General features: G+C 36.6%; 2 protein-coding genes across 4 annotated transcripts in view; both read right to left on the bottom strand.

Moving 5' to 3' along the window:
- The window catches only part of LOC306856321 (uncharacterized protein), a 1000538-nt gene that overhangs the window by 433057 nt on the left and 553936 nt on the right, over positions 1-13545 (bottom strand). The window lies entirely within an intron of this gene.
- Positions 5193-8117, bottom strand: LOC306845715 (rano class II histocompatibility antigen, A beta chain-like). Of its 3 annotated transcripts, none has more exons than XM_079378670.1 (6): positions 8057-8117; positions 7768-7965; positions 7319-7588; positions 6111-6392; positions 5828-5941; positions 5193-5731 (listed from the first exon to the last, which is right to left on the bottom strand). In XM_079378670.1, the coding sequence occupies exons 2-6, from the start codon at positions 7835-7837 to the stop codon at positions 5700-5702; spliced, it is 768 nt and encodes a 255-aa protein (XP_079234796.1). In that variant the 5' UTR covers positions 7838-7965; positions 8057-8117; the 3' UTR covers positions 5193-5699. The 3 variants fall into 3 exon arrangements, with proteins under 3 accessions (XP_079234796.1, XP_079234795.1, XP_079234797.1); XM_079378669.1 differs by having other exon boundaries at positions 5828-5953; positions 8057-8098; XM_079378671.1 differs by having other exon boundaries at positions 8041-8096.

Here is a 13545-nt window from a genome sequence, read left to right as displayed (position 1 = left end):
TTGCAACAATGTTACTCAATGTTACTCAGAAAACAGGATACAGGAGGTTTAACTCATTCGAACTATACATATACAGATTTCCTAAAAGAATTTGCAGATTTCCTCTCAGATCTACTAGTTAATGTTGATAAACTGCTAATTGTCGGAGATTTTAACATTCACGTTTAAATCACAAATCCAGGACTTGCGTTTACTGACCTAATAAACTCTTTTGGAGTCAAGCAAAACGTCACCGGACCCACTCATCGTTTTAATCATACGCTAGATTTAATTATATCGCATGGACTTGATCTTACTGATATAGATATCATACCTCAAAGTGATGATGTTACTGATCATTTCCTTGTATCGTGCATGCTGCGTATTACTGATATTAGTTATATGGCTCCGCGTTATCGTCCGGGCAGAACTATTGTTGCAGCCACCAAAGACAGATTCACAAATAACCTGCCTGATTTATCTCAACTGCTCTGTGTACCCATAAACACACATGAACTAGACCAAATGACTAGCAACATGGGCACTATCTTCTCTAATACATTAGAAGCTGTTGCCCCCCTCAAATTGAAAAAGGTTAGAGAAAACAGTACTGCGCCATGGTACAACAGTTATACCCATTCTCTCAAGAAAGAAACTCGTATTCTTGAGCGCAAATGGAGAAAAACTAACTTGGAAGTTTTAAGAATTGCGTGGAAAAACAGTCTGTCCAGCTATAGACAGACTCTAAAAGCTGCCAGGGTAGAGCATATCCACAAACTCATAGATAATAACCAAAACAATCCAAGGTTCTTATTTAGCACAGTGGCTAGACTAACAAATAAACAGACACCACCCGATCTAAATATTCCCTCAGTTTAATAGTAATGACTTTATGAATTTCTTTACTGATAAAATAGATAACATCAGAAATACAATATCAAATGTAGATTCTACTGCGTCTAGTATTTCAGCTTCATTCATCGCACCCAAAGAAAAACTGCAGTGCTTTACAACTATAGGACAGGAAGAGCTAAATAAACTTATCAGTACATCTAAACCAACAACGTGTTTATTAGATCCTGTACCTACTAAACTACTGAAAGAGTTGTTACCTGTAGCAGAAGAACCGCTTCTCAATATTATTAACTCATCGTTATCTTTAGGTCACGTCCCAAAACCATTCAAGCTGGCGGTTATTAAGCCTCTTATTAAGAAACCACAACTAGATTCTAATGAACTGGCAAATTACAGACCCATTTCAAATCTTCCGTTTATGTCTAAAATTTTAGAAAAAGTTGTGTCTGCTCAATTATGCTCCTTTTTGCAAAAAAATTATCTCTATGAAGTATTTCAGTCAGGTTTCAGGCCTCACCATAGCACAGAAACTGCACTTGTTAAAATTACAAATGACTTGCTTCTTTCTTCAGATCAAAGCTGCACCTCATTGCTAGTATTACTTGATCTCAGTGTTGTGTTTGACACTATAGACCATAATATACTCATAGATCGATTACAAAAATATATTGGTATTCAAGGACAGGCCTTAAGATGGTTTAGATCCTACCTGTCCGATCGCTACCACTTTGTTCATTTAAATGGGGAGTCATCTCAATTATCTAGCTGCAGATCTTCACAAGATGTTGAAGAATCTAATGTGTAGATTCATAAAACCAGAGGTCATGCAGGAAGCCAAATCTGTGGAAAAATCTCCTGGATGTTGACATTAAATTGCCAGCTAATTATATGGACTGCTCAAATGTCGACCTTGGGTATGTCACCAACAGAATTGAGGGTAAAGCAAAAGGTTGGCGCAAGCACCCTCATGGATTTCAGGCGGTCCTGAAGAGATGTCTAGTTGCTATGGTTGACAAACTTCAACACTGAAATACATCTTGGTGAAAAATATGGGCTTTTTGGATCCTGTGAAGATGGCAGATGAAAATGAGACCGAACAGTTTGAACCCTTGCCTATCTGGTAGATCAAGGAAGGATCAATGAGCAGGACTATGATGAAATTATTCTACAGTATGCACATTTTATTGATGGTGTTGTGCAAAAAAACCATTCTGCATTTGCTGACTTCAACCCACTTTGTGATCGAGTAGACACTCTCCTGCACAGCTATATGTCCAAAGAAAAGGAATTACAGAAACTCTGGAAAATGTGCCGTCAACTCCTGCTGCTGTCTCATGGTCAAGGGACAGTTGAGAGGGGGTTCTCTGTCAACCGAAAGATTGAAGTGGAGAACCTTGTAGAGGATACATACAGAGCTTGTAGGAGGAATCGAAAATGTGGCAGTTGACAAAGAACTGCTACTATCTGTATCGTGTGCAAGACAGAGATACTTGGAGGAGAAGAAAAAGAGAGAAGAATCAAAAAAGAAAAGCACTGTTTGAAGAAATTGAGGAGCTTCAATCAAAGAAAAAAAGGCTGGAGAGTGACTTGCAGGCTCTTGTTGAATCAGCTGAATTGAACACTCACGTTCTGAGCGGTGACTCATCTGATTGGCCACTGCGTTATAGAAATCAACAGATATGTCTCTGATTTGCTACAATGTACAACGCTGCAAACACAAATACACATTTGATTCTGACCTGAGGCGGTTTTGTTGTTTATGTTATTTAGTTGCTTCTTTCCTGAGTCTTGAACTGGTTACATACGTTTTCCTTAAATCATCCTGGTGACCCATTTTTTAAACCCAGGTTTGAAAACCACTGCCCTAGACTCACAAGATGCAAAGAGGAAAAACTTTATTTCTTACTTAAAATTAAAGACATTTTTAATTGGTAGAACATACAAACTCTTACATAATTTCACATTTTGTTATATTTCATTTAGTTTCATATATTTCAGACACAGGCCTGTCATTTGTATTTACTACCTGTAAGTGACAGCATTACACCAACAGTAACAGAAACCCTTACAGTATACAGAGCATAGAGTTTGGATAACTCGTTGAATTGAATAACATTTTTATAGTTTGTAAGTTTTTGATTACAAGACTTACATTATGTAACATTGTAAAATCTCAGAATAAAATGAGAATCCTGCTGTTCTTTGGCACAGCTGCTCACAGAAATAGTAAAATAATGGATGCTTTTCATATTTCTGGGGTTCTCAGAAGGGGATGTTGTCATAGTTGGGTAGTGGGGTATGGAAATTACAACAAATATAATTTTGGTATTTCTATTTTCTCCGATAGCATGATAGCATTTCTATGACTTTCCAAAAGATGAAAAAATATAGGGAGATTATGACAGTCAGAACAGAGTAAACTGTAAAATGTACTCAGCTGTTTTGGAAGAAACAGCAGACGAAAGTGTTTTATATGTGAAAATGGTCTGTAGTTGTGCTTACTGTATAATGTAACTATAGGGAAGTTTTGATCAAAACTTCCCCATAGTTCCCCCAAAACATTTCCATGATTACAAGCCTCATGGTTCCTGTTTGTTTGTTGACAACAATCACGGAAAACCAGTTTAAGAAAAAATAAAATCCCAGAGATGCTTGACTGTCATGAACACAGCCAAAAATGCACCAGATATTTATGTAGTTATACTTCCTTATACAAAAGCACATGAGGTGAAAAAACCCACATTCATTTAATCATATGTCATCTTGATGAATGTACAAAATTCAGCTGTTTATAATATTTAGTCATGGCCCATTTGATAATCAACAACCGCATTAAACACCTCTATTTTACAACGTTTGACGCCCTTCATACATTTAAATAGAAAAAATAGCAATAAGGCTTTTTAATGTGGAACATGACATTACTATTGTTACTTGATACTCTGCCTATGATTTTTTTGTATCATGTTTACCACAGAATATTGACAATAAACGCTTCATATAGTTTCACAGTCCAGCAAAAACACAACCATGAACTGCTTATTGTATTTCCTTCCTGAACCACTTTCTAAAACCAGTGTTTTCAAAACATTTCCAACATTTTGTTACATATTGAGGGAGATTGAAATCGAAACATTATTTAATGAGATACAGCACCAGTAATATGTAATCTTAAAACACTGAAGGGCTTGTCACAGTTGAAATGGTTAACCCTGGGTCATCCTAAACCCCGGATAAGCAGAATCCTGGGTTACCAATACTACTTGCAATTCAGGGAGTACAGTTTTTACACTTACTGATCCCATAGCTATTCGATCACGGAAAGACCAGGTGCAAATGTTTCACTATTTACGCTACTATACAGTATATGTAGCATCTAACACTATTAACAAGAATAAATTTGTTTATTTACACTTAGTGCAAGTAACTACTATCACAATTTGCACTTACTGCAAGTACTGTTAAACCATAGGGCTTTAAAATAACATGAAATATAATACATAATAAATTGTGCAAATAACCTTCTCCCACAGGTTATATATTGATCTTTTGGTTTGTGTATCACTGGTGGTATTTTTCATAAGAAACTTCCGTCACAAACCAGTTTGAGGAACTTCCTCTGCTAGTGATCTGCTGTATCTACCAATGAAAGGAGATACATATTTATTTCACCAATTGACAAAAATACTAGTTTTGAAGAAGACTGGTTTCTTTCAAAGGTTCTTAAAAATGAACATAGGTAGTGTAATGTAGTGTGCAGGTTACACACACAAAACAATATCTTTAAATGGTGTAGATTTGTGCCACTTCAAATCTTATCTTTGGTACAGCATGCCATGCTTTATGATCCTGTCACTAGAGGCTGTTAAGGATGAGTGCGTTAAAATGATATTGGACACAAAAGCAAACTTACTGTCAGTCTGTGAGCACTAGAGCAGACTTATTTAAGCATTTATTAAAGGCAGCAGGAAGTAAAGCAGAAAGTTCAAGGAAATAAAAAAAGCAGTCATGCAATGCAGTAATTTTTGAAGAGCTGTAGGGAGTGTCAGGCACAACATGGAGCAGAACCACTGCAAATTTTCTTAAACACGACCACTTTTAATAAAATAGATTTTTAATGGCAAGCAAAAAATGTGATTGGGTGATGTTGGCTACTTGCTGAAGGCATATAACATATGACCTGATTCACTGATTTTGTTGTACATCGTTTGTTCTACAAAATGAGATTAGAAACACATTAAATCTCTAAAGATCTCAGCAGAGGATGATTAAACAACTCCACAAACAGCACTAACCAGATTGTCCATATTTCTCTCATATGTCTAAAAAATGTTTGAGAACAGAGGTTTAGATGTTGCATTTGTTTCGTTTGAAGGTCACCATTAATGCAATCAGTGTTTGGCAGTGTTTTGAGTACAATTTTTAACAGTTTGTAAAGAAACACGTAGGACCAAATGTACATATAGAACATGAAAATCAAGAAAATGTTTCTAGTCAACCACATTAGGGTCATTCGGGGACACATTGGACAGACAAATTAATCTCTGAACCATTTTCCTTAAAAATTAGTAAAATATAGTCATCATACTTGTTTAGTATAGTTGTTTCATTTATTAGGCATGGTCACAAAGACTTGTATCTTATTAGTTTCAGATACAATATTGTGTACAAATACAAAAGATGAACTTAGCGAGAGCAATAATCACTATATATATATATTTCACACTGAATTTCAACACTGAATACTATCTTATATTACATTCATATAGTGCTTGTCAGAAAAAAATAAGTATCCACTTTTGTGCTATAATTTTATTGTTGATTTTCTTGTTTTAAATTTTAGTTATCAAAATTTATTGAGAAATCTACCATTGGAAATGAGGTACTAGGATCCTTCCTGTCAAAGACAAAAAAGATTGACAAGTCAGAATGCATGTAAAGGGATGATATACACAGATTAATATCGATCTAAATGATTCTCATCTCCATTGACCTGTTGACTTCTTCTTGTAGTAAATGAGTCCAGCAGCTGCTGTGATGATTCCCAGCACCAGGCCAGATGCCCCGAGGGCGACTGTATTCCTTTCAGCCTCAGAAAGAGACGGATCTGTAGGGTACACTAATGTATCAAATTATGCCACAAACATAGTTTTAATAAGACAGTAGGTGAGGTGAGGGCTATTTCATATTTTCTATTTGATCTTAAATTGGCATATTATAATAAACCATTCACAAATGTAGTACTAATATGAGATTAGGTGAGTATCTCGTCTTACTCCAGTCATAAATCATGGGTTTATTGAAGCTGGCATGCTCCACCACACAGGAGATCTTCTCTCCAGATCTGGGAGTATATTGCAGTTCAGAGTGGATCTGATAGTACCAATCTCCATCAGCCATCTCCATTACGGAGGTCACATCTGAGGTCACCACTTTACCATCTCTCAACCAGTACACTTTGATGTGTCGAGGAAAAAATTCATATGCGCTGCACATCAACACAGCTGGATGTCTGCCACCGGCCTGCTCCACTAAACTGACCATAACCATTGGTTTCACTGAATCAAGAAAAACAACATTAAATACACAGCTATCAATTCATCAATGAATGTCTCATAATGGGCCTCATTTATCAATCTAACGTAGAAACGAGCGCACAAATCAACTTACAACAGAGTTCATGTGTGATTTATGAAGCATTCGTATGCCGCCAATCCCATCGTACGTTGATAAATGTGGCGGCTGAAAACATCACGCCCCTAAAAACAGCCCGGTTTAGAAGCTTCACCCCTAGAGTTACGACACGGAGAAACGAAACGAGGAAGTAATCTTATGAAAGAGAAATTGACCTTATTCCAAAAACGCCCTTTAACCTTATAATTGCAAACAATTGCATTAATTTATATGTATATTAAATACCAGTAAATATGGTATTTCATTAAGTCTTCACATGCGCAGAAATGTTTATTTTGGTGCTGCACGCTGATTTTACAGTGGACCTTATAAATTGAGCAGTGTAACTTTTACGTTTGGTTGATGACATTTCAGCCACTAATTAAACTAAAATGCAAAGTAGTAATGCTGAAATAAGTTTTTAAAAATAAAGATATAAAGAAAACAAATAAAATGCATTAAGAGTGTCACAAAAACACTCACCGCTCACGTTGATAAATTCCACGTTTTGCGTAGAAATGACCGTTCGCCCAATTTTCGGTCGTATGTTCGTTTCGTTAATGAGGCCCATTATGTATGTATGTGTGTGTGTATGGTGGGGTGGGGGTGGGGGGGTGAAGAAAAAAAAAATATATATATATATACTTTTGTTATTCTAGAGTGTAATGATTATCATCCAAGGTAACATTAAAACATTTTTCCCATTACCAATTATTTTCTATTTAGTAGCATATGCTTCTGTAAAAATAACAAATGAACAAATGAGAATTCCACGAGTCAGTAAAGATCAGAGAGGTTTTGAGCCACTTACCGACTCTAGTACGGTCCGGTGTGTCCCAGATTCTAATATAAAACCTGCAGTATATATCAACACCAGCTCTCTCTGTCAGCAGAAAGGTGCTATTGTTCCATTGCTTAGCAATTTTCATTCCTTTCTCACTAAATCCCACAAACCTCCCCAAAGTACTGTTGAACTGAGTGAATAGAAATTTATTTAAATAAAAGTTGTCCATATACACCATGTCACTGAGATCAGAGGAGCTGTAGATGCATCTTAACTCTCTTGTGTAATATTGATGAGCTGAAAAAGATATAGATGCAGAACAATCACAGTTAGATCAATTTTTTAAGCCAGTTTCAGTACACTGTTCTTCCCCCCCCAAAGAAAAACTTAAGTAATATTCACTATGGAGACTACATCACACAATTCACTCTTAAATGTTGCAGTAGTATGGCTTCAATAATTCTCGTTTTACTTACCACTTTCTGTTCCAGTCCATAAAGACAGTGTCAAAATGAGATGACAACTCAAGCGCTTTAGCGGTGACATTTTCCTCTCACACTGAACGCTGCTAGTGCCTTACGCTCATGCCAGGTGGATGTTTACGGTGACTATCGAACCAGCTGAGATCCGAAGAGTCGAGGATCGTAGTGAAGAAACAAAACCAGAAGATAATTCTAAAAGACAAAATCATCTAATAAGTGTGGTGTTCGTCGAATAAACACTCTGAAAAGTACATTTATGAACTTTACTTCTTAAGCACACAACCTCGGTTTCAGTTTAAGCTTTACTATCACTTCTTTGTTCTGTTTTTGCTCTTATGTATCTTACCGTTGCCATCTATTGGACGATAACAGGAACATCAACTAATCACTACAATAAGGTGATCAACCAACACAAAACAGAACAAATTCAGAAGTGTAAATACACAGGATGATAACTAACACACACAAGGGAATACTCAGCAACTCCATGAACTAGACGTGACAATATCTCCCCCTTCCAAAAGGTGGCTCCTGGGGGTGAAACGTGAATATTTACAGTGGAGCCCGATGAACCATTGGACATGGTGGAGCTGGTAGATCAGAAATGGCATACTTCCCTACTATACAGTAGACAATAAGTATGGTTTGAATCCTCAATATTCATAAAAGAGTAGGCGAAAATTACCTGGGTGGTGCACTAATTATCGCAAGATTCAGATGTACGTATACTTAATTTGCATCCTAAATATGCCTACTTATATACTATGTGAAGAAAGAAGTATGTTTGAAACCTCAGTATTCATAAAAGAGCAAGCGAGAAATCCCCGGATGTCCTACTGCTTCTGCCCAGATTCTGAAGCGTTCATCCGATGGACACTTTTCTATCCCAGAAGCCCACGCGAGAGAGGATACGTCATGGAGAACAGCGACAAGGGTTTACAAATGTGAGTATTACAAACCCAAACACGGTTCCTTGTGTTAAAATCATATTTAACCCCAAATGTGTTCTGTCCTATATTTACCCAGCAGTTGGGTTAAAAACAACCCAATTTGGGTTTTTAATTCAGTGTTTTTTGCATTGAAATTAATCATATTCTTCAATCTTCTTTGTTATAGAATAGGTTCTTTTCATTGTCATTAAAGTGAAATAACTAAACATAAACATAGGAGCCTGAGAAAGATGCTAATTTTAAAACAGAAGACATGTGCAGGAATAACGCAGGTGGATGGAAGACTATAAAAGGCTGAAGGCAGAGATGGACGAGGCCAACAAGTTGCGTGGTGAAGACTTCTCGTTTGTTATTTTTTTTATTTGCTTATGAGTTACTGTATTTTTTGAAGAAAACGAAGCCATTGTATTGGTGATTTGTTAAACTTTTAAATCAGTCTCTGAGTAATTAATTCTTAAATAACTAGTTATCAGAACCTAAATCATGGTTCTTGTAGCCATGGTAACCGTAAATTAACCATGGTTTTATTACTTCAAATATTAATTTACAAAGAAGTATTAAGAGAATATTTTTTGTGGTTATAAAAACAAACCTAAGCCAACAACAGCCTTTAAAATGACTTAAAATGCATAATATAAAAACAACGAGGCAACCCTGCTGAAAAAAAACAATAGAACCATCACAGAAAATTCTAATACCATCACATATGAATCACAAATACCATTGCAAACCATCAACTTTAAACCATTAAAAGCTACCAATAGAAGGTGACCAATTACCAGTAGAGACCAACAGGGTCCAATACAGTTTCCATCAAAAACTCCCATTATAACCAGTAAAACCATTGCACATTTTTTGATGGTGATGGTACATTACATGCTTGTACATTACAGATGGTGCATCTTACCCACTGACTTGGGTCAACTTACCCCTACCCCGGGGCAAATTGAGCCACAGAAACACTTTTTTATAAGAAGCCATTCCTTTAAAATCACAAAAAAGGTGTCACTTACTAAAGTTCATCGCAATCTCAGAAAGTTCCTTTATAATCAATGAATCTCGTATTAACATCGTCTTATAGAGAGATGATTCGTAAGCATGCAGGGAAATAAATCCTGAGTTTAGAGGTGAGTGAACACAATGGCCAATCACAGGTGTTCAAGAAATCAACAGATATGTTTGTGATTGGCTACATTGCTCAGCGCTATGAAAACTGCTTTCAGTGGTGACCCCATCTTTACTTTGGTTGATGTTGTGGAGTACAGGGAGGTGTTTGGCTTAGCAATTGGGTGGTTAAAGTATGATAAAAGAGTTTTATTATTGCTCATGTAAATGGTCATTTGCACAGGATATCTGGTCAGCTGCCCTGTGACTCAAATGATACATTGAACATTAAGAGTTCAGCTACATGAAAAGATCAGATTCATGATTCCTGATTGTGATGTGTTTTATCTCCATCAGATTCCCATCGGCTCACTCTGGATCTGAACACAGTGAATGAATACCTCTGTCTGTCTGAGAGCAACAGAGTGATTACTTACACTTACACAAAACAGCCGTATCCTGATCATCCAGACAGATTTGATTTCATCCAGCAGAGAGAGTGTGTGTGGACGCTGTTACTGGGAGATAGAGTGGAGTGGGAGTGTGTTAATATCAGTGTCACATAAGAGTCTCAGCACAAAGGGATGGGGTAATGAGAGTGTGTTTGGATATAATGATCAGTCCTGGAGTTTGTCCTGCTCTCCCTCCAGATACTCATTCATACACAATAACATAGTGACTAAACTTCCTGTACAGCCTATAAGCTGCAGGAGAATAGGAGTGTATGTGGATCACAATGAGCCTCATCCACACAGAACAGACCACATTCACTCAGACCCTCTATCCTGGGTTTCTTGTTGATTATGGATCATCAGTGAAATTGTATGAATCAGAACAGACTGACCAGAGATTCTACCCATAATGCTTTGAGCTGCATGATGAATCAGTAACAGTGAGATGTTACACAGTCTCTTATTTTCCTATTCAATACATTTAATACTACAGATGAATTTCTGGCAGTGAAATAACATGTCAGAATAAATGTGTGATAAATCCTTATATAGACAGTAAGATGAGTGGGTGTTTGTGTGAGCGAGTCATGCTGCATGAGGTTTTTCAAGCTCTGTATGTGGCGATGGAAATCACAGTCAATCACTATGTGCACAAATAATGCCATTATTTCCGATAATCAGAGTAAGGACTTAATCGCATTTTGATGAAATGAAAGTATGTTCTTTTTTTGGTGATTCAATCCCATGCTGTCAGCTGAAATGGATTTATTACTTCCAGCTGGTAAACATCGGTTTTAAATGCTCCTTTGACCACTTGTTTGCTTTCATCATACTCTACATTAGTGTGGTGAACAAATGCTACTGAATGAACCCCCCCGGGTGTAAAGGTCTTTGCACAATGAGTCTGAAAATTTCCTCCAAAATTTTCACACGTTAAAACATTTACACGACTTCACGTTAAGTCAATCACGTTTACACGCTGCCTCCGAAAGTTTCGTCCGTCATAAAAAAATTAGGATCGGTTTCGATTTTTTTGCGTTTTTCGCATCCATAGCAAGCATTTTGAGAGGTGTTTGGACAGTTCAGAGCCACTGTACAAGAGAACACCAAAATCCAGAATGGCGACTGTCAAATTCACCCACTTTGAAATTGGTGGTCTTCTTTTTAATATGCGGCTCTAGTATCACTAGCAAAGCATCAAACTGAGCCACGGACATCCTGAAGTAAACTTTGAATCTCCCGTAATAATCCCGCTGCTCCTTAATAAGAGAGGTGTCTACGAGTGTTATATTGCGTTTATACAACAGTTCGATGGTACAAGTGTGTAAATAAATTAGAAACGTCAACGAAGTGTCGTTAAAAGCCCTCTTTTGTGCAGAACTACTTCCTTGCGCCACAAATTTAAAGACAGCGTGATATACAGCATTGAATAAACATGAAAATATTTTACCGTTTAATGAGACCATTAAACAATTATTGAGTCGGACTTGTAACCTGAAGGTCATGGGTTCGAGTCTCAGGTCCGGCAGGGATTGTAGGTGGGGGGGAGTGAATAATCAACACTCTCTCCACCCTCAATACCACGACTGAGGTGAGACCCTTGAGCAAGGCACCGAACCCCCAACTGCTCCCCGGGCTGCCCACTTGGGGTGTTTGCCGTTGGAAGTTAGGATTAAGGATGCTCGTTAAAGTTAAGTGCAAGACTTGAAACTTTCAGATTGTCTGGATGAAGGTAACTTGTAAAATAAATTTGTAGCTACCACTAACTAGAACTGAAAATCATTTTGATGTGTTTAGAGCCTTTGTGAAATTCGGAATTCCTGCCTCCAAACCGGCCGAGGCCAGGCCTTACGATGAGTCTTGCACTGAAGTTGATGAGGATGTTTTCGTAAAGCAGCCAAATTTAGGCATTTTTCTTCTTCAATTCGAAAACTCGTTACACTGTAATTGTATTTATTTATTTATTTTTTTGTGGTTGTAGGGCATTGTCTTCAAATGCTATTGAGATTTAAATGTTATTTGAGCCCTTTAGGTAGTGAAATAAATAGCCCCGTAAATTTTTCTAAAATATTAAAAATGGAAAAGATGTGCATCATATTTGACACACGAATGCTTAACAGTTGGTTTTATGAGTTTAAGTCATTATCTTCAAACGCCATATAAGTTAAACGTCATGTGTAACTTTGGAGACGGCCCCTAAATTGGCGCGACAAGGTACATTTAATTTTTATTTTTCTTTGTGACACTACTTTTGTCTATGAATGTAGGTCATACATTTGTAGAGCCTTATTGAACAGACCCACATAACTATAGAATCTCACATACCCAAGAAAAACTGAGATTCTTCTTTTAGCCTAGTTTCTACAATGGTTTTGTAATGTATTAATTATCATGGGCTGTAATAAAAAACAAGTAGTCATATCCTAATACTGAGAAAATACATTTGGTTCGAATAGCCTGGTATGGCAAGATGTCTTAAAATATATTTATTTTTGTAACATTTAAACTTAGACCACATTATTAGATTACCTTTTGACTCCATGAATACACAAATGACAGCTTAATGATTTTTAAAAATCTTTTTTTTATATTTTCTTTTTAATATAATATATATTATAATTTAATATAATATTTAATATATTTTTCTGTCATATTTATGTCATTTATTTGATAGTTATGTATACATTATTTTATTTTAAATGGAAGAAAAGCCTGTTTTGGACCTCAAAATACAGCACTTTCCCTCGACGAGCAGTTTTGTGCTGCTTGGAATTCTTTATAATTCATTAAAAACATATATTTCCACATTGATGGCTCAAGAACTTTAATTTTATAAGTGTCTGCAGGACTGTTAGGAGAGGTGGAGGTGTAGCTGCTCTGTTTAAAGATGTTTATCAATGCAAGCAAGTGTCATATGGTCAGTATTTTGACAGTTTTGCTCTTACAGGGGATTTTAATATTCACATAGATAATGCAGAAATCTAAACTTCAAAAGAAATGAACCGTTTAAAACACCTTTGGCCTGATTAAGCATGTGCATGGACCCACACACTCCAGATTCACTCATCAGTAGAGGTCTAAACATTTCATCTATTGTTATTAAGGATGCAGCACTATCATATTTCTGTATTTTCTTTGATATATTGATCTCTGTCACCACTGAATCTAGATCTGTCTCTGTCAGAAAGAGATGCATTAACGAGATATTTCTGGAGGCTATATCTTTAATGACCTAGCATTATCTCCAAATGACTTTAGGTGGCGGT

The sequence above is a fragment of the Barbus barbus genome, assembly GCF_936440315.1.
Source record: "Barbus barbus genome assembly, chromosome: 3".
NCBI classification, from domain to species: Eukaryota; Metazoa; Chordata; class Actinopteri; order Cypriniformes; family Cyprinidae; genus Barbus; species Barbus barbus.
This window is presented reverse-complemented; position numbering and strand designations above follow the sequence as displayed.